The sequence below is a fragment of the Rhipicephalus microplus genome, chromosome 6 (genome assembly GCF_043290135.1).
Source record: "Rhipicephalus microplus isolate Deutch F79 chromosome 6, USDA_Rmic, whole genome shotgun sequence".
Lineage (NCBI taxonomy): Eukaryota > Metazoa > Arthropoda > Arachnida > Ixodida > Ixodidae > Rhipicephalus > Rhipicephalus microplus.
The window spans coordinates 103576612-103604189 of NC_134705.1; the positions used below are offsets into that span (position 1 = coordinate 103576612).

General features: G+C 44.9%; 1 protein-coding gene across 7 annotated transcripts in view; it reads left to right on the forward strand.

Annotated features, from left to right (window-relative positions):
- Nucleotides 1–27578, forward strand: part of LOC119183125 (uncharacterized) — a 182753-nt gene that overhangs the window by 73692 nt on the left and 81483 nt on the right. For 5 of the 7 annotated variants that reach the window (XM_075866328.1, XM_075866329.1, XM_075866333.1 and 2 more), the window contains exon 8: nucleotides 16586–16633. The exons of the other annotated variants lie outside the window; for them this stretch is intronic. In XM_075866328.1, the coding sequence (XP_075722443.1) occupies nucleotides 16586–16633 (48 nt within the window). The remainder of the gene's footprint in view (nucleotides 1–16585; nucleotides 16634–27578) is intronic. 7 annotated transcript variants of the gene reach the window in all.

The following is a 27578-nucleotide window of genomic DNA, read 5'->3' on the forward strand; positions in this document are numbered from 1 at the left end:
ATAATGATGATGACTGCTGAAGTTATTCTGAGGATGACAAGTAGCCCTTACGAAAAATGGTCACTTACTAAATGCTTTTACCGTACAACTTTTGGAAATTTTTTCACTCAAAGAAAACAATGAGCGGTGGAGTAGGAGCCCTCTCCTGAAGAACTTTTGTGCAAGGTGTATCTTGCAAATTTTTCTACAGCTGGACAATTGCTCGGGCTAACATTAGGCATTACAAAAGAAAAACGGCAGGCCTGTGCGGAAGGCACGTCACAGTCGTAGCGAAAGCTAGAAGAGCGCCTATTATAGCCTTTTCAAAACACTGTTTCGGTAACTACTGCAAGCACACTAGCTTCATATCCACTACAGCATTAATAAACTTTTGGGTAGTAGGACGGCATTCGCTATGCCATTTCTCGTCATTCTTCTTAGAAACTTGGTATCCGGTAAACATTTGCAAAATTTTTTGTGCCAATTGTTTATGGAGTGGCTGATGACGATGAGGAATTATGGCTTAAGTGGGTATGTTCCACACCCAATGGGTAAACAAGAACAAACATTTGTAATTTCTTAAAGCATTGGATGGTCCCCTCGTTAGGTTTTTCGCATTGTGTGACGACTGGCTGTTTTTTCGCCATTTTAAAACGCATTATAAGTAGTCTTAACGCCATTGCTGTCCCCACATCAAGCCTGCCTAGGGCAATTGGGCTAGAAGTAACAAGTACCAGTTCAGCTCAGTGGTGGAATTCTCGGGCGGCACCCAGCGGAACCAGTTTCGAGCTCCACTGTGCCCTTGGTGCGATGTTTTCCAACAAGTCAGAAGCACCGGTGTAGCTCAGTGGTAGAATATGGGCTACCACCCAGCAGACCCCGCTTATAGCCCCTCTGTGTCTCAAGCGGTAGGTCTTCTAGTTTTGTGATGTGAGTATGAATACCGGTGGCTGCGGTGGATTGAATGGTTAATATGTGGGTCTTAACACCCCAAAACCACCATATGATTTACCGTACACCGAAATCTGAGCACACGGGCCTGCAACTTTTCCGCCTCTATTGGAAGTGCTGCCTCCGCAGCTGAGATTCGATCCCGCGACCTGCAGGTCAGCAGCCGAGTACCTTAACCACTGAACTATTGCGGCGGAGCGGAGGCTGCAGTAGAAGCGTCGTACAAGTGCGCGTGACCCTTGTGATATCATAATAGCTTTTGCTTTAAAACAATAAACTTTCGGCGCTATGCAGTTGAGTGCGTTTTATTTTTCAGCTTTACGTATTAGTCGCACTATATCATTTGCCGCCTAGGTCCCCTGTAAGGCTTGGGAACAGCAGTCAACCTATTCCAACTTGGGCAGGTATTTTATCCGCATTCAGACAATTTCTTTGTTTATCCTGGTATATAAGTTTCTCTCACTTGCATTCGAGACCGTACATGCAAAATCAAATAAGAGGATGGTAAAATGAACAATACAATATCTATTGTGCTGGTCAGTTTCTTGTTATTTCACTCATAAAACAACAATAAAGTAACAGCCAATGAACATGACAATATGAATTGCAGTAAAAATACTATAGAGACCTCTACAGGAATGTTTCAAAAAATACATATAAAAATTTGCACGCATAGTGCAGCGTAATAAACATTGCTGTCTTCGAAATTGCGTATATCATACTAGATAGAAATTAACCCATGCATAATAATCACGTACATATATTTATCATAAATATGCGTGATACTTGCTTTTTGATTTACAACCTTTACAAGTACGAACGCAGCAAGCATATATCAGGATAGCTGGGCGGTGTGGCAGTACTGAAACTTTTACTAGGTCGTGAAGTAGAGTGCGTTGAGTCATGCGACGCAATGACCAACAGAAACACAAACCGAAATCCCTGCTTTGCAGTACGCAAAAAAAAAAACATCTTTAAAAGCCTACACCAATGAACGTGACACATTCTCATGGAAATTATAAGTGCAGCTTCATGTTTCACCAAGGGGAGCTGTCTTTGAAATTTAGGCATTTTTTAAAGTATCGCATACGCCATAAATCAACATGCTTGTGGTATACGACAGGACCCATCTTGCCAATGTTCTCTTTAGGATAAGCGCGGGACCCGACACACATCTGTAAATTGTATTGTGGACACTGTTGATGCTGCGCGAGGCTGATCATGGGAGGAACGACGGGTCAGCCTTATTGAGTAGGTGAGAAATACCGAAGACACTCATTGCGCCATTACATGGCGTGTTGTGTACTCAGTATTTTATTCCTTCTTCTTATTGTGCTCTTATAACACCCTAAAATATATAGAAAATGTGAATAGTTTTCCTATATGATGCTTGTATAGAGTATTTTTGCGTGTAAGGTTGAAGCACCAACTGATATCTGACGTATATCACTCGACGTTGACACAAAGGGTATCAAGTTTCATATCTCAAAAATCGTAGTCGTTTTCTCCAATTTTATTTATTTACAGGTTTTTCAGTCAATTTGATGATTCCCAGGTATGCAAGCACCATAGATGGCAACGGCAATGATGACGGCGCTAGTCAAGGAAGGAGCGCCTGATATTTACGTTCTACCGAAGTAGATGGGAGACTACGATAATAAGTAGTAATAAAAAAGCTCAAAATCCGCAGCTGTAGCTGTTGTAGCGAAACACTAAGTGACCAGGTCGGGTGGTATTTATTTACGATAATCTAAGAAAGCATATTCAGAGCTCCGCCAGTTTATTTATTGAACATTGAGGCGCTGTCACGTACAAAATGGAACGAAACCGCTTGTCTGCACGCGGGTGTCGCGTTGTATCACCCCTAGGTCTTTATAATAAAAATAGCAAAATTTTTTACACTTTCTTCCTGTATTAATAAAACTAATGCTCTATGAAACGTTTAGTGTCTCTTATAATATTGTTGCGAGTACCTTCTTTATTATCCTATTCGCAACGCACAGAACTCGATGAGCAAGATGGTACCAGTCCAGCATCAACCAAAAACTTTGTCCGCCTCTTTCATGCAGCCGCGTGCAGCGGCTGTTATGTATAATAACCCCGGCGGTAGAAGCGCTGTTCTGGTGCTAAATCTACGCAGATGATGTCAAAGGGGGGTAGAAGGGCTTCAGCCGAGCCACGTGAATGGTGTCTCTCGGAGCTGACGATGACTTTATTGGATCAGTTGGGACATTCTCGTACGTGACATCTGTCACTTGGAGAACGATACGGAATGGTCCAGTGTAGGGCGACAACATTTTCTCGGACAGTCCCACACGCTGAGTGGGTGACCAGAAGAGCAGGAGAGAACCCGGGGAAGAGGGCACGTCTCTATGGTGAGAATCGCGCAGCTTTCGTTCGTCCACCCGTGAGGCCTGTAGATAGTTACGGGCGACTTGGTGCGCGTGGTCGGCGCGGGCGATGGCTTCCTCGGCGTATTCGGTGGTCGCAGGTAGCAAAGTGTCCAAGGGTAGGGTGAAGTTTGGTAGAAGATAGAAGGGCAAATGGCCGGTAGTGTTTTGACGGGATGAAGTGTAGACGAATGTCAAACACGGCAAATGAATGCCCCAATCCTGTTTGTCTGGCGCAAGGTATTTGGCAAGCATATCTGTCAGGATCCTGTTAAGGCGCTTTGTGAGGCCATTTGACTGGGGATGGTACAAAGTAGTAAATTCGTGCTTGGTATGGCAAGACCTCAGGATTTAGTGTGCGACAGCTCATAAGAACGTGCGGCCACGGTAGGTGAGAAGTTGGCGGGGGCACCGTGCTCTAATAATATATCGTACCACAGATAGTCTGCAACGCCGGTAGCACAACTGGTCGGGAGTGCTCGTGTGATTGCGTACTGCGTCGCGTAGTCTGTGGCAACAGCAATCCATTTATTTCTGGCTTTGGAGAGTGGAAAAGGGCCCAAGGGCCCAACAGATTGAGACCAACTAGAAAAAAAGGTTCAGTAGGAACGTCGATCGGCTGAAGGTTGCCTGCTGGGAGGGCAGACAGCGTTCTGCGACGCTGGCAGTGCTCTGCAGCGGCGACATAGCGTCGAACAGAGCGGAAAAGTCCAGGCTGAAAAAAGCCGACGTCGTACCCAATCTTATGTGCGAGAAACGCCCAAATGGCCCGTCATTGGAGCGTGATGAAGCTGGTGCAGAACAGTGAAACGCAGATGCGGTGGGATGACAATCTGATGCAAAGAAATCAAGGTTACAGCGGTATAGGATCCCGTCTTTCACCAAAAACATGCGTAGGAATGGTTCGCGAGGCGTTTCTTCCAGTTTATCAGTGATGGCTCGTAAACAAGCATTCCGACGTTGCACTTCGCCAACGTTCAGCAGCTGCGAAATGAAAATAAAAATGCCCGCAATAGCGGCAGTATCGGTTGCTTCGTCAATAGGGTAGAGGGATAAACAATCCGCCTCCTGTTAATTGCCCTGTTTTCTGCATTACAGAGAACGAGTGTTTTTGAAGGCGTAGGACCCAAAAAGCGAGACGTCCTGTGGGGTCCTTCAGGGAGGCTAGCCAGCAGGGCGCGTGATGATCTGTGCCAACACTGAATGAGCGCCCGTACTGGTATGGACGATACTTGGCGACTGCTGATGCAAGGGCGAGGCACTCGCGCTTCGTGATGGAATAGTTGCGCTGGGGTGGAGATAGCAGTCGACTTTCGTAGGCTATAACACGGTCGTGTTCCCGTTCCTATGCCGCTCTTATACAGCTCCTATGTCGTGTCCACTGGCATCCGTGCGAATCTTTGTTGGGGCTGATGGATTAAAGTGAGCCAAGATTGGTGGCGTTGTAAGCAGGGTCGTAAGTTGGAAAACGATGACGCATGGTCATGGCCCCATATAAACGAGGCGTCTTTCTTCAAGAGATCTGTGAGTGGGCATGATATAATCCCAAAGTCCTTAACGAAGCGTCTGACATAGGAGCACAGCCCAACGAAACTGCGGACATCCTTCGTGGTCCTCAGAACGGGAAAGTTTGTGACTATGCAAATTTTCTCTGGGTCTAGACGCATGCCTTGGGCATCGACAAGGTGATCGAGCACGGAAGTTTGACGGTGGGCGACGTGGACTTGGAGACGTTAAGCTGGAGTCTGGCTTCGCGAAAAACGTCCAAAAATAGCTGATAAAAATCAAGATGTGAATAATTGATAGGTAGATTGAACGTCCCAAAACCACCATACGATTATGAGAGACGCCATAGTGGAGGCTTCCGAAAATTTCGACCACCCGAGCTTTTTTAACGTGCACCAAAATCTGAGCACTAGGGCCCACAACACTTCCGCCTTCATTGGAAATGCTGCCGCCGCAACCGGGATTTGATCCCGCGCCCTGCGGGTCAGCAGCCGCCTACCTTAGCCATTAGACCACCGTGGCAGAGCCTATAGATTTGAGACGAATGTGTGGGCGCAAAGCCAATAACTGCGTCAAGATAACGCATGCAGGTAGACCATTTCAAATCTTAGAGCAATGAGTCCATCATTCTTTCAAATGTGGCTGGCGCATTGCAGAGACCAATGGCCATCACCTTAAACTGATGAAGAACATCGGGAGTAATGAATGCGGTCTTCTCGCAGTCCATCTCGTCAACCGCTATCTGCCAGTAGCCTCAGCGAAGGTCAATAGTTGAAAAATAAGTAGCACCATACAGGCAGTCGAGGGCGTCGTTGAGGCGAATCAAAGGATAAGCGTCTCTTTTATAATTTTGTTGAGGTGATGGTAATCGATACGGAAGCGCCATGTTCCATCCTTATTTTTAAGAAGGACGAATGGAGATGCCCAGGAACTGCATGAAGGCTCGACAATGTTTTTCGCAAACAGTGTCTTGACTTCTCGTTGTATTATTAAACGCTCCGACGCAGAAACACGGTAGGGGCGTTGGTGAATGGGAGTCGCATGGTCAGCATTGATGCGATGGGTGACAATAGTCTTTCGTTTGGCTTAAAAAGTTGCTGGCAACGTAGAAAATGCTACGATAGCCCTTAAGAACGTGGCAAAGCGCTGTAAATTGCTCAGACATAAAGTACGATGACACCATTCGCTCGAAATTGGCACCCCAAGAACGTGACGACGTGGAACCACTGACTGAGCTGCAGCAATCATCCACTTTGAAGGGCTCGACATGGTCGTCTTGAAGAGCGGTAATTTTTGCCACGGAGATACCTTGTGGTTAAACTTGGGTGGTGAGTGAGAATTTGACCAGTGGAAGGAAGGTGCGGTTCCTCTTAATCTTCAGAATCATACGCGCACAGCAACCTCTTGCGAAAGCATCGCGGCAGAAATCGGCGCCACCATGTAATCATCGTCAGGTACTGGCGGGTTCGGCGATAAGTCGACATGTGTGACAGAGTTAGGCGGAAGCGCGTGAAATCAATGCAGCAGAAGCTGGTTCGCAGTGAGCTAGACAGGTCAGAAAAAAGAGGTAAATCGAGATGGAGAGAGCCAGCTGAACAGTCTATGAGGGCAGTGTGCATGGCTAGAAAATACTTACCAAGAATTAGTTCATGAGGCCAATGTTCGACATTGGCGAAAAGAACAACAGTGCTTCTCTCCCCATTAGAAACTCACGCAGAGTACATGCCAAGAATTGCGGCCGTTCTTCCATCGGCGACTCATGTGCCTCGGCTGAGGGCTGGTGGGACAACATTTTAAAGTAGGCGGCGTAGGTTAGCACTCATCATAGACACATGTACGGCAGTATCTTTCATTGTGCTGACACGAACATTGTAGACAGTAACTTTAGGCGAGGGTTTTTTATGAAGGTTGTAAAGGCAGCTCCACCTGCAGAAGCTGCACGCCCTAGTTTTCCAGCCGGAGGTGCTGCGAATGGCTCAAGGAGGCAGCACGGCGTTGCGGGGGGACCAGAACTGACGACGAGCAGGGGACGGTGACAGATCGTAGCGAGGTCTGCTCATAGGTGCTGCAGGAGCGGAAATTGTGGTCGGCATTGATAAGGAAAGTGATGAGGACGACTGGCGGACAGAAGTGGCATGAGACTGAGGTGCATAATGTGACGTTGGAGCCCAGCGGTGCAGACAATGACGAGCAATATAACGAACGCGTGGACAGTTAAAACATCTGGGCCTGTCATCAAGAGCATGCCATTCGGACGGATTGCGTTGGATGCGAGGAGCAGAGGAGGGACGATAAGAAGGCTCAACATTGTATACAGCAGGAATAGGATGTAGGCTGACATTCGATAGGTCTTGACGAACGACGGCTCGTATCGATGAGATCGTGGTCAGGGAAGGCACAGGCGTCGGGAATGGCGTAGCTACCGGCCGTGCTGCCTCGACCTCTCGACGAATGATGCGTGTGAGGTTGTCACATTGAGGGGCCTGGTAGAAAGCGTTGTCGTACGAAGTAGCCACTGTGTTCGGAAGGGGCACGATGCTTTGGGCTACGCGGCGGGCTTTAGCTTGTTTGAGACGTCGGCATTCAATAGGAATGGTGTCGATGCTCGAGACGCTGTTAAAAACCAGCCGGTTGAAAGCAGCGTCGGCAATGCCTGTCAAGACCTGGTTAGTTGTTTTGTCTTCCGACATGCACTGGTCGGCCTTGAATCAAAGGGCCAAGACCTTAAGTATGTAGGAGACATATAATTTGGTAGAAGATTGAGCCCTTGTGGCACGAGCCTTCTTTGAAGCGAGCTGACGACCGCATATATCGCCAAACAGGTCGTGGATCTTTTCTTTGAAGAGATCCCAGATCGTAAATTCGGTTTCTTGGCTTTCAAACCATGCTAAGGGAGTGCCGTTCAAGTAGAAAAGCACGTGGGGGGGCATGAGCGTGGGACCCAGCAGCTAGTAGCACTGACGTGGTTGTACCGGTTCAGCCAAGTGTCACGACCAGTCGTACCATCACCGGAGAAAGTGCCGGGATCTCGGAAGTGCGGCAGTGTGACGTAGGTGATGGCTTGGACAGATGAGGGTGGCGTAGAGAAAGTACCAGCAGTCGAATCAGTCGAAGGGTCGCCGATGTTGCAACTGCTGCGCGTCTCCATGGAAGTATGGGGGTCGTCCAGCTCCACCAATAATGTTACTAGTAACTTCTTTATTAATTTATGCACAACGAACAGAACTCGACGAGCAAGATTGCGCCTGTTCCGCGTCAACTAAGAACTAACTTCGTGCTCTTCTTTCCTGCAGCCGTGTTTAGCGGCTGTTATGTATCAATATTTACTGGTGTTTTTTTAGTGTGGAGAAATCTCACACAAATAAACAACCATAAAATATTTATTCCTCTTTCATAGCAAACGTTGTATATCACGTGTACATAAGGACTTTGTTTTGTTAGTTTCCACGTTGTGCCCGAACATAACCTGCATCTCTTGAATTTAGCCTTAAAATACAAAGTTTCTGAAAAAATAATCAACATTATTTCATAAATCTCACCAATCTAAGAGGAAATGTCCTTTATTGTTCTCTATGAAAAGAAGATTTCTGGGCCATTACCTTTTTTCGAACTGAATATGAAAGACAGTTGTTGCAGTTTTGTTTGCCTCACTTACTCAATAATCTGCTGAGTATTGAAAGAGAAAGAAAAAACTGCACTGTAAAGATTATTGATACAAAACAACTACCGCAGCCTTGCTGCGTGAAAGAGAAATACGACGTCAGTTGCTGGTTGTTGATGAACTTGCGCCATATTGCTTGCCGAGCTCGATTCCTTGCGTATAGTTCAATAAATAAGTTGATCGTATAATTATTTGTGGAGGTGCATGACCCCGTACCTTCATGGAGACGCGCAGCGGTCATAACACTGGAGACTCTTCGGCTACTTCACCTGCCAGTGCCTCATCACCGCCGGCCTAACTAGCCGAGTCGACAACCTACGTCACCCTGCCACCATTGCGAGATCTTGGTACTTTCTCCTTTGACGGTACCATCGACGTTGACTCCTGGCTGCACCTTTACGAGCGTGGCAGTGCCACCCACCACTGGGATTGCACGCTCATGCTCGCCAACGTGGTTATTCTACTTCGACGGCACGCCACGGACATGGTTCGAAACCAATGAAGCCGAAATAACAAGCTGGGATCTGTTCAAAACGAAGATCAATGATCTTCTTGGCAATTCATCTGGTCGTCAGCCGGCTGCCAAGAAGACTCTCACCACTCGCGCCCAGACGTCTACGGAATCATATGTCTCATACATTCTTGACGTCTTGGTGCTTCCCAGCAAGGTCGACCACCAGATGTCGGAACACGAGAAAGTTAATCATGTGCTCAAAAGGATTGCTGATGATACCTTCAACCCGCAGGTTTTTAATCATATCACGAGCATCGACACAATCCTGACAGAATGCCGCTGTCTAGAACAGGCTAAACCCGCCCCGTCACCCACGGCATCACGTGCCTGTCAAACACAGCAGCTACTTCTTTTTGCGATGACGCCTTCCGCCAAGTTCTCTAATGTGACAACCTCACCCACATCATTCGTTGCGAGGTCGAAGCAACTCAACCAGTAGTCACTCTATTCCCAACGCCTGATCCGTCCACGATCTCACTGATACAAGCACGTCGTTTGTCAAGAATTATCGAACGTCAGCTTACACCCTGTTTAACCAGTCTACTCTGCCGAGCCTTTTTATCGTCGCCCCTCCGCTCCTCGCTTTGGTTCCAACTACGTTGGACAGCGAAATTTGTCCATACAGCGTACGCAGGACGACAAGCCCATATGCTTCAACTACCGATCGTTAGTCACATCGCTCACCACAGCCTCAGTCACTGGGCTTTGCCGGCACACCATGGGCCTCCTCCCCAGGCCACTTCTGTCCACCTGTTATCTTCAGCATTGGAATTCGATTCTCCTCTGCCGACCACATCCTCTGATTCTGCCGGAACTATTGACGGGACCCCACTAGGCCCACTCAACATCCCCTGCTGGTCGTCAATCGCGTTCGCCCCCACAACGCCGTCCTACCTCTCCGACCTATTCGCACCGCCCCCGACCGGAAAACTAGGCAGCGCAGCTTCTGGAGGTGGACCTGCATGACGATTATTTCTGCAAGAAATCCTCGGGTAACATTAACGACCACCGGGAATCTTTTGGACGTACGTTACTTTAGACAATGCACCTGTGTGCGCGTAGATCACTATCGGCAAGTATGTGTTCATAATGAGTGCTGCTCTTCATCGCCACCTAAAGAAATTTGTCACACCCACCTTGTACCGAGCCGTTCGAGTCGCCGATGGGGGAACTGCTGTCTTCATTGGCGTGTGCTCTGCCCGTGTGACTATTACCGGCAGAAGCACTGCTGTTCTTTTCACCGTTATAAGCAATTGCCCTCATGATCTACTCTACGTATGGATTTTATGACCGCTCACTCGGCCCTTATAGATTGTTCAGCCGGCTGTCTTGACATTGAGATGCCTCTACTTTTCAATCCGACCAACCCACCCCAAAGGCGTCTTTGCTGCACTAATTTGGAACGCCTTCCGCCTAATGGTGTTACACACATCGACCTCTTCTCTACGCCACCTGTACCTGACGGCGATTACATTGTGGCACCGATTCAAGCCGTGATGTTTACGCATGTCATAGCTGTCCCGCGCACGATTTTGACAGTTCTTGAAAACCACACATGCCTTCCTATTGTCAATTTAGCCCTTAGTGCCCAAATGTTTTTAAAGGTATCTCCCTAGCCAAAATTATTGCCCTACAAGGCCACATGGTTGAGCCCTTCAGAGTGGATAATTGCCGTGCCTCCGACCGTTACGAATTTTTACCACGTTCATCGGGCATCGAAGTTGACCGCATGGTACCATCAGACCTCGCTCTTGATCGAGCGAAAGCCCTCCGTCACGTCCTGGAGTCCTATAGGGACATTTTCGATTTCGCCAGCATGGCCTTTAGCCTAACGAGTGTTGTTACTCATCACATCAATATTGGTAACATGAGTACCGTTCACCGACGTCCATACCGTGTTTGCGCGTCCGAGCGTAGAGTCGCACAATAGGAAGTCGAAAAGATGCTTGCAAAAGACATATCGAGCCCTCGTGTAGCACCTGGGCTTCTCCTGTTGTTCTGATAAGAAAGAAGGATGGAACATGGCGCTTTCGTATAGACTCTCAGCACTTCAACAAAATTACGAAGAAAGATAATTACCCGTTGCCTGGAATCGTTAGTGCTGTAACTGCCTTTACAGTGCTACGTATTTTTCCACTATCGACCTTCGATATGTCCATTGGCAGATTGCTGTAGACAATATGGACCGTGAGAAGACCGCATTCGTCAATTCTGACGGTCTTTATTACATCAAAGTTATGCCCTTTGTTCTCTTATAGCGCTGGCCACATTCGAAAGAATGATGGATTCACTTCTCCAAGGGTTTAAATGGTCAACCTGCTTATGTTATTAGACGACGTTATCATTTTCTCGCCCACATTCAACTCCCATATCGATCGTTTATAGGCAATTATTGATGTTTTTGTCGAGCTTGACTTCAATTGAACTCTTCAAAATGCCACTTCGCGCGTCGTCAAATAACCATACTTTGCCACCTCTTCGACGCCGCAGGAGTCCGCCAAGATACCGACAAAATTCGCACCGTCACGGACTTTCCTGTTACGAAGTCCATAAAGGATGTTCGCAGTTTTGTGGGCTTGTGCTCCTATTTCCGACGCTTTGTTAAGGACTTCGCAATAAATGCACACCCACACACAAACCTCCTGAAGAAGGACACGCCGCTTTTCTGGGGCGCTGATCAAGCATAATTTTTCTCCCAGCTCACGACCTCCCTTAAAAAACCTCGAATTTCAGCTCACTTCGATCCATCACCTTCAATTAAGGTCCGCACTGAAGCTAGTGGGCACGGCACAGGAGTAGTCCTATTGAAAAACCAACGTGAACTTGACCGTAATATAGCATATGCAAGCCCAACGCTATCTACCGCTAAGCGCAACTATTCAATCAAGAAACGTTAGTGCCTCGCTCTTGTGTAGGCAGTCGCCAAGTTTCGCCCAAACTTATACGGACGTGCATTCCAAGTAGTCACCGATCACCACGTGCTGAGCTGGCTGACCTCATTCATGGATCCCACAGGTAGCCTCGCGCGTTGGTCCTTACGTTCACAAGAATACACGTTCTCCTTAACGTACAAAACAGGGCGGTTTCTTCAAGATGCGCTATGTTTATCACGCAACCCTGTGGAAGAAGCTGCTCATACTGACACCTTTCCAGACCTTCTCTGTCTTTGACACAGGTACTCAACCTTGGCCACCAACAACGCCAGGATGCTTCCCTGCGAACTATCATTGACGAGCTCGAGTCAATGCTTCACGACGCATCTCACAAATGTTCCTGGTCAAAGACGGGATCCCGCATTGCCGCAACCTCGATCCGTATGGCCATGACTTACTCCCCGTCCTACCAGCACATCTTCGTGCGACTGTCCCCAACCAACTTGATGACGCTCCTTCGGCGGGCAACTTGGGTGTCTCTCGCACATACGACCGTGTACGTCGTCGTTTCTTTTGACCTGGTCTTGCCCGCTTTGTTCAATGCTACGTCACCGCTTGTGAGCCCTGCCAGTGCCACAAAAAGCCATCTTCCCTGCCAGCTGGATTCCTTCAGCCGATCGACATTTCCACTGAACCTTTTTTTTCGAGTTGGCATCGACCTGCCGATCTCCAGCTCAGGCAACAAATGGATATCTGTCGCCACTGACTATGCGACACGGTACGCTATCACGCGAGCACTTCCGACGAGCTGCGCAACCAATGTGGCGGACTTTCTAGTATACGATATTATTTTAGTACACGGGGCTCTACGCAATCTTTTCACTGACTGGGGCTGGACCTTCTTATCAGCTGTCGTTGACAAAATCCTGCGCTCTTGCTCTGCCAATCACAAGTTTGCCATTTTATACCATCTGCAAACGAACGGTCTTACTAAGCGCCTCAACCGCACTATAACCGACATGCTTTCTAAATAAATAGTGGCTGACCACCAGGACTGGGATGTTCAATTTTTATTTGTGACGTTCACATATAATTTGTCGTGTCGTGACTCTGTTGGCTATTTGCCATTCTATCTTCTATACGGCCGAGAACCCGCTCTACCCTTTGACAGCTTGCTGCGCTGAGTCACTGAGTATGCCGGCGAAGCCATCGCGCAAGCCGACCACGCACGCAAACTCACCGGCAGCCATCTGCAGACCTCACTGGAGCACGAAAGACAGCTCTACGATTCCAATTATTGAAACGTGCACTTTTCACCAGGTTCCCTCGTCTTTCTCTGATTCTGCACTCGGCGTGTAGGCCTTTCTGAAAAACTGCTATCACGCTACACTGGGCTATACCATGTCGTTCGCCAGGTGACTGATGTTACATATGAAATCTTTCCAGCCGATCCAACGCCATCATCGTCACCTTTGAGAGACATCGTGCACATGGCTCGACTAAAGCTTTATCACCCTCTTTCTACCACATGCGAGTAACTCAAATAGTTAGATGGTGCTTCTACCACTGGGGGATTATGATACAGAACAGCCGCCGCAGCCTTGCTGCATGAAAGAAAAAGACAACGGCTGGTTGTTGATGAACTGGCGCCATCTTGTTCGCTGAGCTCGGAATATCGCATATATTTAATAAATAAGTTGCTCGTAACAATATAAAGGAACACTCTCGTAAATCTTTTCATGCAAGAAATGATACTCTACGGAAGAATGTTACATTTGCACTATATATTGCAAACTGTTTAGCTTCACGATCGCCTCGCGGTACATATTCACATTTATACATAATTTGTGCATTTTGCATGTATATATTATGTAAACCTTGGTTTCAATCGTCACATTGTTTCTTTTTGCTTGTTTTTGTGTATTTACCACGTAGGTTTGAATCATTAGTGACAGTATTTGAATTAGTTTTTAAGAAAATATTTCTGATAATCTTACTTTTATGTGTGTAACGCAAATTATCGGCTTCGCGTTACACATAAATGCGAAACAGTATTTGTACGTGCTATTGTTTTCGACTGTATTCTTGTACATTGGTGTTTGGGCTTTCCTAAAGCAAACTGTTTCGATTTTTGCCCAAGCTTGCTCGCATCTTTCAAGATGTAAACAAAATTTGATTTGCGTTCAGAACTTTGTTTAATTAAACATTTTGATTCTGCTGCTTTGTGCTAAATCAGTCCAAGTTGCTAGAGGCTGTTTTCAAAGGAAAAAGCGTTCAGTAAAACGGTGGCCCCTGTGTTGAGCATCACTATGCGAGGCAGCAATATTATTTAGGTGTGACCGGGTTGATTCACGATTAGTCAGCGCAGGAAACACACGTGGGACTCAATGCTCTTTGAGTACGTTATAACAAGATATTGAATTCGCGCGCAAAGTAAGTAGATAAGACCATTATAGAGCCTACGCAAGCTGAAATCAATAATGCTGGAATGTTCAATAAAGCTCGCGCACTCGCACGTGCACGTACCGACATGTGAGCGCCCCCACCTCACACACACACACACATACAAACCAGCGGTGCTTCATTAACCGGTGACTAATGAACCTGCTTTCATTCCGTGGTACATCCAGTGTCATTTACTTTAATTGAAAACAGCTACATCTCAATGATTCATTGACAGGAGTACCACCGGCAAAATGACAATGCATCTCGCGGAAAGTTTTTCTGTTTATGAGCCCAACGCACCCTTCGAAATGTGAAACAAGCTAATGCAACGACGATGCAGCATCAGGCACACCACTAGCTCTATTTTTGTTACTACATTACGGACCTATTGATTATCTGATAAGAGCCCCTAAGCCAGCAGCTGTGTCACCTGATACATTCGTGATACTGAAGCCTATGTTAGTGCTTGCTTTCGATAATTCGCCTCACGAAGTAGCAGAAAGCCTGCATCGACGGTACGACTCAGGCGCAAATCGCCATAAGAGGGACTGCAGCGAGGTGCTGGGTCGCCAATATTTTTTTCTCGAAGAAAGGACGACTAGCTCGTTTTTTACAGAACGGAGTGCTTACTGCCGGAAGCAGCAATATCAACTACGTTCATTAAAAAAGTGCGGATAAGTAAGAAGACCCTTGAAAAGAGGCTGGTTGTTCTTCATCAATGTACAAGGGTTGTCTGTCATCGTCTTCCTCCGAAATGTAAAGATTACTGCTTAGTCATCCATATTTTTCCGCGAGATTATGTCGATACAAATACATACATACTGAGCAAGCAGTAAATGTCCCTGAGTTCCACAAAACATAATAGCCCTTTCTCACGTCGGCACACCAATATTCCTTATCAACACGCTGACTTGTCCTGCGGGCTTGGGATTCAAGAGATGCATCTTCGCACTGAATTTCTATACGTATAGAACGCGAGCGTCAACTTATCATTACATTCGACAACGCTGTCAACAGACTAGTGGCATGGGCAGATTTGTACCGGGATTTTCCACCTTCAGTTTTCTTGCAGGTAAAGTCACCATTTCATACCATTTCGGCGTCAGAGCGGCGTTTAGTGCACCGACACCAAATTATGGCAATGCTTCAACGGAAGTGCTAGTTCAACGCGGATGCTCGTCACGTTTGTTCTTATGATTTTTCATAAAACCACCGTTAAAATCAAGAACTAATTCTACAGATGATGAAAATTACTAGCAAAGTCTCTCATGTGTGAAATCACTGAGATTTTGTGAATATTAGAAGTCAATTCAGACATCAGATGCCATAACTCAAAACCTTGAAGGTCATATAATCAAGGCAAGCCTATCAGTCTCTTGACATTACATTACCTTAAAGCTACAGTGCACCAGTAGAGGCCACTGTAGTACTGGTAAAGCCCCCAGCAATGAAACGAATATCTTTATAATATATACTGCAAGCTTTGGCTGGTATCATGACCCGTTGGTGGTTGCTTATATCACCATTTCTTAGCTTGACTGATTCGTTACCCAAATCGGTCTTTTATCCTGAGGCAAATGATATTAGTTTAGATGTTTGTACAGCTTACCAGAAGACGTCCACCTGACACAAAGTGAGGAACCTACTCACAAGACAATGGCAGAAAATCGCACTGGTAATAACAAGCACGACAACCTCCGATTGGAGCATTATGCATGTGTACCACCACAAAGAACTTCGGAACTTGCGAGCTAACGCCACCTTAGTGCTATTGATGACCATCCTACGCAGGCATCTATTCTCTCTTAACTTTTTCCTGTCTCACTCAAAGTTGACATTGTTGGTTTTAAAAAGTCCGGAGTATCGGAGTGGTCGCACTCCCACTTTGACGTTTCCTGTCGACTGACGAGGGGCGTGCATCTGCCTTGCGAATTAGTTGGCTACTTCTATGTGATTGTTACTTTGAGAGTGTACGTCACGGGTAGCTGAAGTGCATGAACATAGACGCAAAAAGGTAATACACGCCTTGATGACATTGACTTTACCTTGATGAGTAACTCAGGAGACAAATTTCAACTCAGGATTGCAGAAGTGGACACGGGAAGCAGGAAAGTAGGTATGAAAATAAATATGCAAAAAACTAAAGTAATGTGTAACAGTTTCGCGAGCAAAGAGCTCTTCGCGATAGGTTAGGAGGCGCAAAACGTTGGAAAGGATTACGTCTATTAGGACTAGTATCAAGATTGCCATGCGGTACTCTTTTCAGTCTCCGCGGCCATCAAGCCCCTCAAGTCTCATTGCTGGTCCAAGTGGGGTAAGTGTTTCATGATGCCCAGCAAAAGCAACTTGATGCTAGCCGCGGAAGACCAGTCAGGCATATTGAACATTCATTTGATCGTACCATCTTCTCCTTGTAATGCCAACGGTGTAATTTTTGCTCTTGTCGTTTATACTACTACCATTACTACTATTACTAAACCTACAGCTACCACAAGTGCTAGTACTTGTACTGCTAGTACCACTACAGACAGCCGTAACTCCTATACTCAAAATACAACTGCCTAACTGATCTACAGAAAATAGCGTGGCTTGCCCTAGATTTCTGCGGCTTGCGCTAGAGGTGAAATTCTTCAAGAGTGCAGCCTAAAGGCGTGCATCTAAACAGTCCTTGCTGCTACGGTGTTGTAAGCTTTTGAACATGGCTGAATAGCCAGATACATAGATAGGTACGATGACATCTAATTGTAAAACAGATATATGCATAAATTGATTTGGTTGATTGATTTAATAAAGGACAAGTCATTGTTGCATTTAATTTTTGCTTTGTGAGCCTAGCCAAAGCACTTTGCGACTGCGCACAGTGGTGAGCATAAATGTGCCACGTCTGTTCGAAAACGTTGGTTAGGCGCCCTCCTGTCTACATCTCCTCGTACATGTTTTTCAGTGCGCTTTACAGAAATATAAACAAAATTGTAGAAAGACCAACTCAGCGTGCCATCTGGCCGTTTATAAATATTCAGTTACAAGTACGTGCATCGTCCGGTCGCCAGCTTCACAATGCCACAGAAAAGCTTGTCGAGGCTCAACTAGTCATTGCGGAGGCGACATTCTATCACGGCTAGTAAGCGAGCCATTCTGGATAAGCTGGGAATGAACACGCCACTGTAGCGCAGAAAAATGGTGATCTTGCTACACAGTTGCGTAGCGAGCCAGGTTCAGCCCCTACCAAGCACCTCATGGACCTCTTTTTGAAGTCATGGAGGCGTCCAGAATACGGAAACTGCACGTAAATGTGACAATCAGCCTTCAGTAGTGTGCCCAGAGAAGTAAATTTTGTTGACATCTAGGCCACATCAAAACAACTACATCTTTTTTATTTTACTTTCATAAGTCTCTGCTTAATAAACTTATCTTGAAATTTACCTCGCGTTATATCAAATATGTTTGTGTAGTTGTCTTGGAATTCAGTCTGCCCACCTTACATCAGTCAGAGTGTAGAATTATGGTGACACAATTTATAACACCATTACCTGTAAGCAGTGGTCTAAGCAACAGAGTGGTGGTGCAATAATAGCAGCTTTCAAGCTTGGCTTTCCAAGATTACTCGTGCCTCTATTACAAGGCTAGTCTTGGGGGCGGCATTCGTTCTCCGAAAACTTGCTCATGTGAATTCAAGAGGGTGGTATCTAAAGGAGAAATTTTAAGGACGACCAGTAGCCCTGAGAGAGAATGGTGGCTAAGTAAATACTGTTATTGTGCAGCTGTTGGCAATGTTTTCACTCAGAGGGAACTATTAACGGTAGAGTAAGGGCCCTCTACTGACGAACTTTTGTTCAATGTTACTTTTGCAAATTTTTCGACAGCTGAACAATTGCTCGTGCTAAGATTAAGCATTGCACATGAAAAAACGCCAGACCTGCGCTGAAGGCGAACCACACTCACACCGAAAGCTAGAAGAGCACCCTCTTATAGCCTTTTCAAAGCACTCCTTCGGTAACTACTGCAAGCACACTAGCTTGACATCCAATGGCAATAATAATAAACTTTTGGATAGGAGGATGGCATTTGCTATGCTATTTTTGGTCATTCGTCTGAGAAATGTGGTATCTGTTAAGCACTTGCGAAGAATTTCGTGTTAATTGTTCATGCAGTGGCTGACGACGATCAGAAAACGGCTGAAGTGGGTATCCGCCAAAGATAATAAGAAAACAAGATTATACACCAATATTTCAAGCGAAATCAATGGCCGTTATACTAGCTATTTGTAAACATCCTGCGACTCATTCGACAGCTCTGATAGTGTCTGACTCGTATTCCGTGTGTCCATTGTTATCATCGTCGTCGACATCAGCAGTACTAGAAACTTTTAAATCAAAAATCCCAGCAAACATTAGTCTCGTGCGAATGATATGGGTGCCAGGCCATCGTAGTATATTTATAAACGAGATGGCTGACACACTTGCGCGAACATCTCTTGATCTTCCGATTGTGCCAATCATGCCTCCTACAGCTCATATAACAGCAGCGAGGTTTAGAAAACTTTCCCTTCTTGAAGACTCATCAAAAATCATGATACCAAATCCAGATTTCTCGCACCTGCACTTCACATGGAATAATAAATGGTGTCCAACGCGTAAATTGGAAGTCTTGATAACAAAATTACGTTGCCGTGTACCACCTCTTAATTTCTACTTAAACAGGTCTGGTCTGGTGTCATCCCCTCTGTGCTCAAGCTGTAACGAACCTGAACATATCGACCATTTTCTTATCACATGTCACCGTTTCAAAAATCAAAGGAAAAACTGCTTCACAATTTCATTCAGAAAACCAGGAATATAACCTAGTACTCCCAATATTTTGTCTTTTGGGGCCACTTCATTAGGACCCAGCGACAGGAACATCTGCGGGGCTCTCTGTGAATTCATATAAAACACAAGAAGATTACCTTGCTGAGTCAGCCATCAGCTCTCAAATTTTACTAGCCATACTACCACTTTTTATTTTGCTGATACACTGCAATGATTCAACTTTGAGGAGAATTTCATATAACGATTCCACCTCAGATATTCAACAAATTCTGTTATTTCTCTCCTCTCCCCCTTTTTCTTTTTTTTACAGTGCGCCAAAATAGTTTCACAGTCAAAACGCAGTAATCATATTTCCTAGTCTAGAAAACCTAAAGGTATTAACTTGCATTAATCACCGGCTTCTTGGCCAATTCCCCTTAGTGGGTGAGTGCCACAAAAGAAAGGAAAAAGCAAGCAAGCAAACAAGTCTTTGGGGCCATTTCATTGGGACATAGCGACAGGAACATCTGCGGGGCTCCCTGCGAATTCTTATATAACACAAGAAGATTACCTTGCTGAGTCAGCCATCAGCTCTCGAATTTTACTAGTCACACTACCACTTACTATTTAGCTGATACACTGCAATGATTCAACTTTCAAGAGAATTTCATATAACGATTCCACCACAGATATTCAACAAATTCTACTATTTCTCCTCCCCCCCTTTTTTCTTTTTTTTTCTTTTTTCTTTTTTTTAACAATGCGCCAAAATAATTTCACAGTCAAAACACAGTATTCATATTCCCCTAATCTAGAAAATCTATAGGTATTTACTTGCATTAACCACCGGCTTCTTGGCCAATCCCCCTTAGTGGGTGAGAGCCACAAAAGAAAGGAACAAGCAAGCAAGCAAGCAAGAACAAGCTTTTGTAATGGTTCGGAGCATCGGACGGCCCCCTCGTTACGTTTTTTGCATTGTGGGACGACTGATTGTTCTTTCGCGATATTAAAAGGCAATATAAGTCATAAGTATGCGATTGTTCTTCCGACATCAAGCCTCTCTAATGAAATTCGGCCAACAGGTAACAAGTACCAGTTCTGATCAGTGGTAGAATACTAGGCTGGTGCCCAGCGGACCCGAGTTCGAGCTCCACTGTGCCCTTGTTGTGACGTTTTTCAACAAGTCACAAGCACCGGCGTAGCTCACTAGTATAATACTGCGCTGGTACCAAGCAGACACGGTAATTGAGTACCACTGTGTCTTTGGCGGTAGGTCGTTCTAATATTTCGCGCGATGTGATCAGATACCGGCGGCTGCGGTGGATTGATTGATTGATATGTGAGGCTTAATGTCCCAAAACCACCGTATAATAGGCACCCAAGTCTGAACACATGGGCCTACGATATTTCCGCCTGCATCGAAAGAGCAACCACCGAAGCCGGGATTCGATCCCGCGACCTGCGGGTGAGCAGCCGAGTACTTTAGCCACAGACCACTGCGTCGGGGAGGCGACTCCAGCGGAGGCGTCGGACAACTGCTCGTGACCCTGGTTGTAATTTAATAACAGCTCCTGTAGCAGGAGGAGTGGCGATTGCGTAGTGGTTAAAGCATCCGCCTCGCATGCAAGAGCTCCGTGGTTCGAATGCCGGTGCCACGCAGTTCCCAACTGGATAAAAAAACAATCCGCGTGGTTATGGAACAGATTGAGAGGCCTTGGGTGTGGCCTCACTGGTGACCACCGCCGGTAACGCACTTGCTAGCCAAAGAAAGATTGGCCACCCTATCTTGCAGTATCTGGCAACTCCAGTACCTCCCACATGCATACGCCAGTTAACTCACGGCACTCAGTCTCCAGCAGCTGCGAAGCCACTCACCACAGCGATGGTAAGATCTGCGACGCAGCAGAGGGTTCTAAGAATCACTGGATTCGGACAGGCCGCCATTGGAACCTGAACTTGGCAACTTTTAACGCTAGAACTTTCTCTAATGAGGCAAGTCTAGCTGTACTATTCCAGGAGCTAGGGGGTGGTTATTGGAATATATTATGGCTCAGTGAGGTTAGGAAGATAGATGAGGCCTATACGGTGCTACATAATGGGCACATCTTTGCTATCGGTGCTTGGCTGACAGAAGAGAATTGGTGGTGGGGTTTTTTATTTACAGAAACATAGCTGGCAACAAAGAGGAATTCTATAGCAATAACGAAAGAGGATACGTGGCGTAAATAAACTCCATAGGAGATACAAGACAAAGATACATCCAGATACATCCGGCTATGATGATGCTTCAAATGGAAACTTCTTTGAAGACGTGGAATCAGTAATGTGTAAGGTAAACACACCATATATTATACTGACGGGAGACTTTAATGCAAAGGTAAGGAAGAATCAGGCTGGAGACCAGGCAGTGTGAGTATATGGCATCGGTACTAGAAATTCCAAAGAAGACTCCTAGTGGTATTCGCAAAACGCAATAATTTAGAGATTTTGAATACCTTTTGATGAAAAACGAGGAAACCGTGAGTGGACATAGAAGAGCCCTAATGGCGAAAATAAGAAGGAAATATAATTTAAATGAGTGCACACCCAGACATCGTGCAGGATGTGGAAGCGCTTTGCAAGCTTCGATGCAGTAACCTTAGAGTGGTATAGTCTCGTATTCACTTTGACTTAAAAAAGAAACGACAGAAACTGATACACAAGAAGCCAAACAATGAGTTAAGGCTAAAAGGGAAAGTAGATGAATTCATAGTCTCACTTCAGAACAGCTACTTGCCTCTTAACGAGGATAAAAGCCTTAGCGTTGACGCAATGAATGATAATCTGACGAGTATTGTTATGGAGTGTGCAGTGGAAGTTGCAGGTACGGTTCTCATACAGGACTCTGCCAAGCTGTCCCAGGGGACAAATAACACTAATTTAAAAGCGTTCAAATATTAAAGCCCCAAGTATACCAAACAAAATAAAACTGGCAGAGCTTTCAAAGTTGATTATTAGGTGTAAGGTATTCTATGTAAGAAGGTATACCATGAAGAGACGTGAATACGCTCTGAAAAATGTAGGAAGCATCAAAGCAGTAAAGAGGAAACTTGGGATAGGCAAAAATCGGATGTACGAACTTGGGGACAAAGAAGGCTAAATGACTACCAATATGAATAGAATAGCTAAAGTAGCAGATGAGTTTCACAGAGACCTGTACGGTAGCTGAGACAACCCCGACCTTAATACCATAAGAACTCGCAGTGGCCCTCAAGACAACCCATCACTAATGATAGAAGGAGTCAGAAAGGCCTTGGAGAGCGTTCAAAGAGGTAAAGCTGCCGGTGAAGATTAGGTAACATCAGATCTGCTGAAAGATGGAGGACAGATTGCGTTAGAAAAACTAGCCACCCTGTTTACGAGGTGCCTCCTGACGGGAAGAGTACCAGAGTCTTGAAAGAATGCTTACATAAATATATTACATAAGAAAGGAGACGACAAGGACTTGAAGAATTACAGGCTGATCATCTTGCTCTCTGTAGTATACAAGCTGTTTACGAAGTTAATTGCTAACTAACTTAAGAAAACATTAAAGTTCAATCAAACAAAATAACGAGCAAAAAGTAAGAGAGGCTATTCAACAATCGACCACATTCATACTATCAATCAGGTAACGGAGAAATGCTCAGAATATAGCCAACCAGTATAGATAGCCTTCATAGATTACGAGAAGGCGTTTGAGTCAGTATAAATATCACGAGTCATGCAGACACTGTGGAATCAGGGCGTCGATAAAGTATATATAAACATACTGGAAGAAATCTACAGGGCATCAACTGCTACCTTATTGCTTCATAAGGTAAGCCACAGAATATCAATCAAGAAGGGTGTGAGGCAGGGGGATAAAATCACACAATGCTATTTAATGCGTGATTACAGGAGGTTTTCAGAGGCCTCGAGTGAGAAAAGTTAGGCATAGGAGTTAATGGAGAATACCTTAGTAACCTGCGCTTCACCGAAGCCATTGCCTTGCTGGGTAACTCAAGGAATGATTTGCAACTCATGAATACAAAGTTAGACAAGGAAAGCAGAAAAGTGGGTCATAAAATTAGTCAGTAAAAACAAAAGGTATGTAGAATAACCCCGGAAGAGAGGAGCGCTTCGAGATAGATAATAGTGCACTTGAAGTTCTAAAAGACTGTGTCTACAGAGAGAGGTAATAACCAGAAGACGAATCATGAGTTTGTAGTAAATATATGAATAAGAATGGGGTAGAGCACATTTGGCAAGCACTCTCAAATCATGAGAGGTAGATTGCTACTATTCCTCAAGATGAAGGTATATAACAGCTGCATCTGGCCGGTACTTAGCTATGGAGCAGAAACCTGGAGACTTACCAAGATGGTTCAGCCTAAATTGAAGACGATGCAGCGAGTAATGGAAAGAAAACTGGTAGGCGTAACCTTAAAAGACAAGAAGAGAGCAGAGTGGATTAGAAAACAAACGGGGGTTGAGGATATCATAGTTTAAATCAAGAAGAGGATAGGGACATGAGCCGGGAATGTAGCGCGTAGACAGGATGCCCGCTGGTCATTCAGGGTAACTAACTGGATTCCCAGAGAAGGCAAGCGGGTTAGGGGGAGACAGAAAGTTAGGTGGGCAGATGAGATTAAGAAGTTCGTGGGTATAAATTGGCAGCAGCAAGCACAGGACCAAGTTGACTGGCGGGACTCTGGAGAGGCGTTTGTCCTGCAGTGAACGTAGTTAGGCTGTAACGTTAATGAGGATGATGATAATTAACAGCTTTCGATGTAAAACAGTCTCTTTGCAGCGCCATGCTGTAGAGTGCGTTTTATGTTTTTAGCTTGACGTATTTGTGGCGCTTTATCATTTTCAGCCTGGGTCCCCCCAAAGGCCCAGAGACGGCAGTCGTCCTATTGCAACTTGGACAAGTATTTTATCCTCATTCAGACAAAGTATTTATTTATACTGCTATGTAATGGTTCGGTCACATGTCTTGGAGACGGTACTCACAACATCAGATAAAAGGACGGTAAAATAACAGTATAATATTTATTGTGTTGGTCAGTTACGCGTTATTTCGACCATAAAGCAACTATAAATAAATCGCCAATGAACTTGGCAATATGTATTGCAGTAAATTATTATGAAGATCTCTTTAGGATGTAAAAATATATAAAATATTGCCCGCATATCTGCGTGCTTTTCTGGCAAATGCTGTCAAATGAAGACAGTCTTCTTTCTGTTGAGAGAAAATAAAAATTTGAATCAACGTTCTGTGCGAGAAGATTGGTGAGGAGGCGCTCCGTTAGATATGGAAATCATCTGCCAGTAATCTACGAATGGAAGTTTTCTAGAATGCAGGTCACTGGTAGGTTGCAGAATCATGTCACTTTAGTAAAGCGTAGGATACATTTTTTTTTTGTTTAGAGCGTCGCATTGTTAGTGCAGCATAATAAACGCTCCTCGCTTCAGAATTATTTATCTCTGCATTTGAGATATACATTGAGACACACACTTTACGCAAGTACATATCATTGCCTCAAATATTCGTGATCCTTGGTTTTTTATTAACAATCTTCATAAGTACGAGCGCAGCAAGCATATCACGATGGCTTGGGTGTGCATCAGTACTGAAACTTTTACCGCGTCGTGTGACACACTGACCAACAGAAGCACAGACCGAAATTCTTGCTGGGAAGTACGCAAAGAAAGATCTTTAAAAAAATGACACCGACGCACGTTATATATTCTCATGGCAATTCTGAGAGGAGCTTCAAAATTCGTCAAGGAAAGCTGTCTTTGAAATTCAAACTTTTTAAGGTATCGCATACGCCATAATTCAAGATGCTTCTGGTATACGACAGCACTGAACTCGCCAATGTTCTCTTTAGGCTATGCGCGGGGCCCACCACACATCTGTAAAAATTGTGTGGACTTTGTTGATGCTGCTCGTGGCTGCTCATGAGAGAAATGATGGGTCACCCTTTTTGAGTCTCTGACAAAAACTGAAGGGCACACTCGTTGTGCCATTACATGGCGTGATGAGTGCTCAGAATTTCTATCTTTCTCGTTATTCTCCTCTTATAACACCCTAAAATACACAGGTTTATACGAATCCTTGCCCCATATGGTGCCTGTATAGAGTCTTTTTGCGAGTATGGTTGAAGCACCAGCATATATCAGAGCTATATCACTCAACGACGACGCAGAACTTCTCGGGCTCGTATCTCAAAAATTCATGAGTATTTTTCTAATTGTGTTTATTATACATGTTTATCAGTCACTTTGATGCCTCTCAGGTATGTAAGCATCGTAGATAGCAACGGCAATGGTGACAGCGCTAGTCAAGGAAGGATCACTTGACATATGAAGTCTACTGAAGTAGATGAGAGACTAATATAGTAATTAATAGATAATCAAAAGCTAAAACTACGCAGCTGTAGCTGACATATCAAAACACTACGCGATTAGGTCAATATAATTTATTTACCATAATATAAAAAATCTAAATCAGGGCTCCCAAGTTTATTTAATGAACACTGAGGCGCTGTCATGCACAAAATCAAATTAAACTGCTCGTCTACACACAGCACTCCCGTTGTATTGCCAAAGCTATTTATTGCTAACAGCAAAGTTTCGACACATTCTTCCTGTCTTATTAAAACTAATGCTTTATATTACGCTTATTTTTTTCATAGTATTTGATTTCTTTGGTGTGGGGAAATTACACACAGAGACACAAGCCTAAAATTTTTATTTTTCAAAAATGGCTCATTTTTCTATGACAAACGTTGCATATCGTTGCACGCAAGAGATTTCTTTGTTCGTTTAAACTTTGAGCCAGCACATAATTTCTTTCACTTGAAATTAGCCTTAAAATACAAATTTTCTGTTAAAAATCAACATGATCTTATAAGCCCTGCCAATCGAAGCGGAAATGTTTCTTTCTGTTCTTTGTGAAAACAAGACTTCTGGACCAATCTCTTTTGTCGAACTGCATATGAAAGACAGACGTTACGGTAGTGTTTGCCTCACTTACTCAGCAGTACGCTGTATAACAAAATCGAAATTGAAGAATGCACTACAAAGAATATAGAAGAATACTTTTGTAAGTCTTCTCATTCAAGAATAAATATTGTACTGAAGAATGATACATTTGCAGTAATCAATGAAAAACTATTTTGCTTTACGATTGCCTCGTGATACTTATTTACACCTATGCGTACTCTGTGCATTTTGATTGTAAATAATATATAAACAATGGATTTAATTGTCACAATACTTTCTTTTTGCTTCTTTTTTGTATTTACCGTGTTTGCTTGAATTTCAAGTGACAGTATTTGAGTTGTTTTAAGTGCAAAAAATTTCTCAGAGAACTTGGGCCACTTTGATGGTATCTATCTATCTATCTATCTATCTATCTATCTATCTATCTATCTATCTATCTATCTATCTATCTAGCCGCCTATGACTCTTAGCTCTGCTGGCCGTTTTGATGATGGTATCGATACCAAACTTGGTATTGCATAACATGACTGTATGAAAAACATATTTTACTTGTCATAACGTGAAAATCATGACATGTATGTCATGATTGTCATGGTCTACATTTCATGGTCCTGCATGCCCTGCGGTGCTTTTGTTCACATGGCATGTTGCAAAACTGGTATGGTATGGTATGATGGCATGGCGAACACAAGCGACACACCCTAACCTAAAATAGTGACATGCGTGTGATGTAACAACATAGCTATATATATGCCATGCTCATGATGCGCTCGCGGACGTTGCGTAAGCGTCACACATACCAAATTTGGTATTACAGTACTTGAATAGACGATGAAGTTATGTGACTGGTGCAAACATGATAATCATGCGATGCGTGTCATGTAACAACATGACTACACGGCACACTGATGATACGCTCGCGGCCGTTTCGCAAGATTCACATATGGTATTGGTATTACGTGACGAAAATGAATGACGAAGGTATGCGACTGGTGCAAACATGGTGGTCATGAGATGCGTGTCATCCGCGAACATGACTACAAGCCACAGTCAAGGCGCCAATGCATTTCGGCTTGACGCGATGCACATGTTCGCCGGTGTTCATTTTGCCGCGTCATGGCGGCGTTGCCACGCAGGCGCCGCTCCTGCCATATGCTCGCAGGCACGCGCCAGGCTGCGTTGCTTTAACGCAGGGCGTTTCAGCGCGTCGAGCGTCCCTCCGTCGGCAAGCGGTGCGAAATGCAGCATGTCGCATTTCGCGCCGGTTGCCGTCGAGCCGGGCCGACGGACGCTGGTCGCGCCTAGCGTCAGACTAAAGAGTGCTCACGTTCTGCTAACGTATAGCGTCGCTGTGCCCATGGAGCGTGCACGCGCGTCGATGCTACATTGTAGTGCACTGTGCCCTTCTGGAGGCGCTCGCCGCCGTTTTGCTAGATCCACTTATACCAAATATGCTGTTAC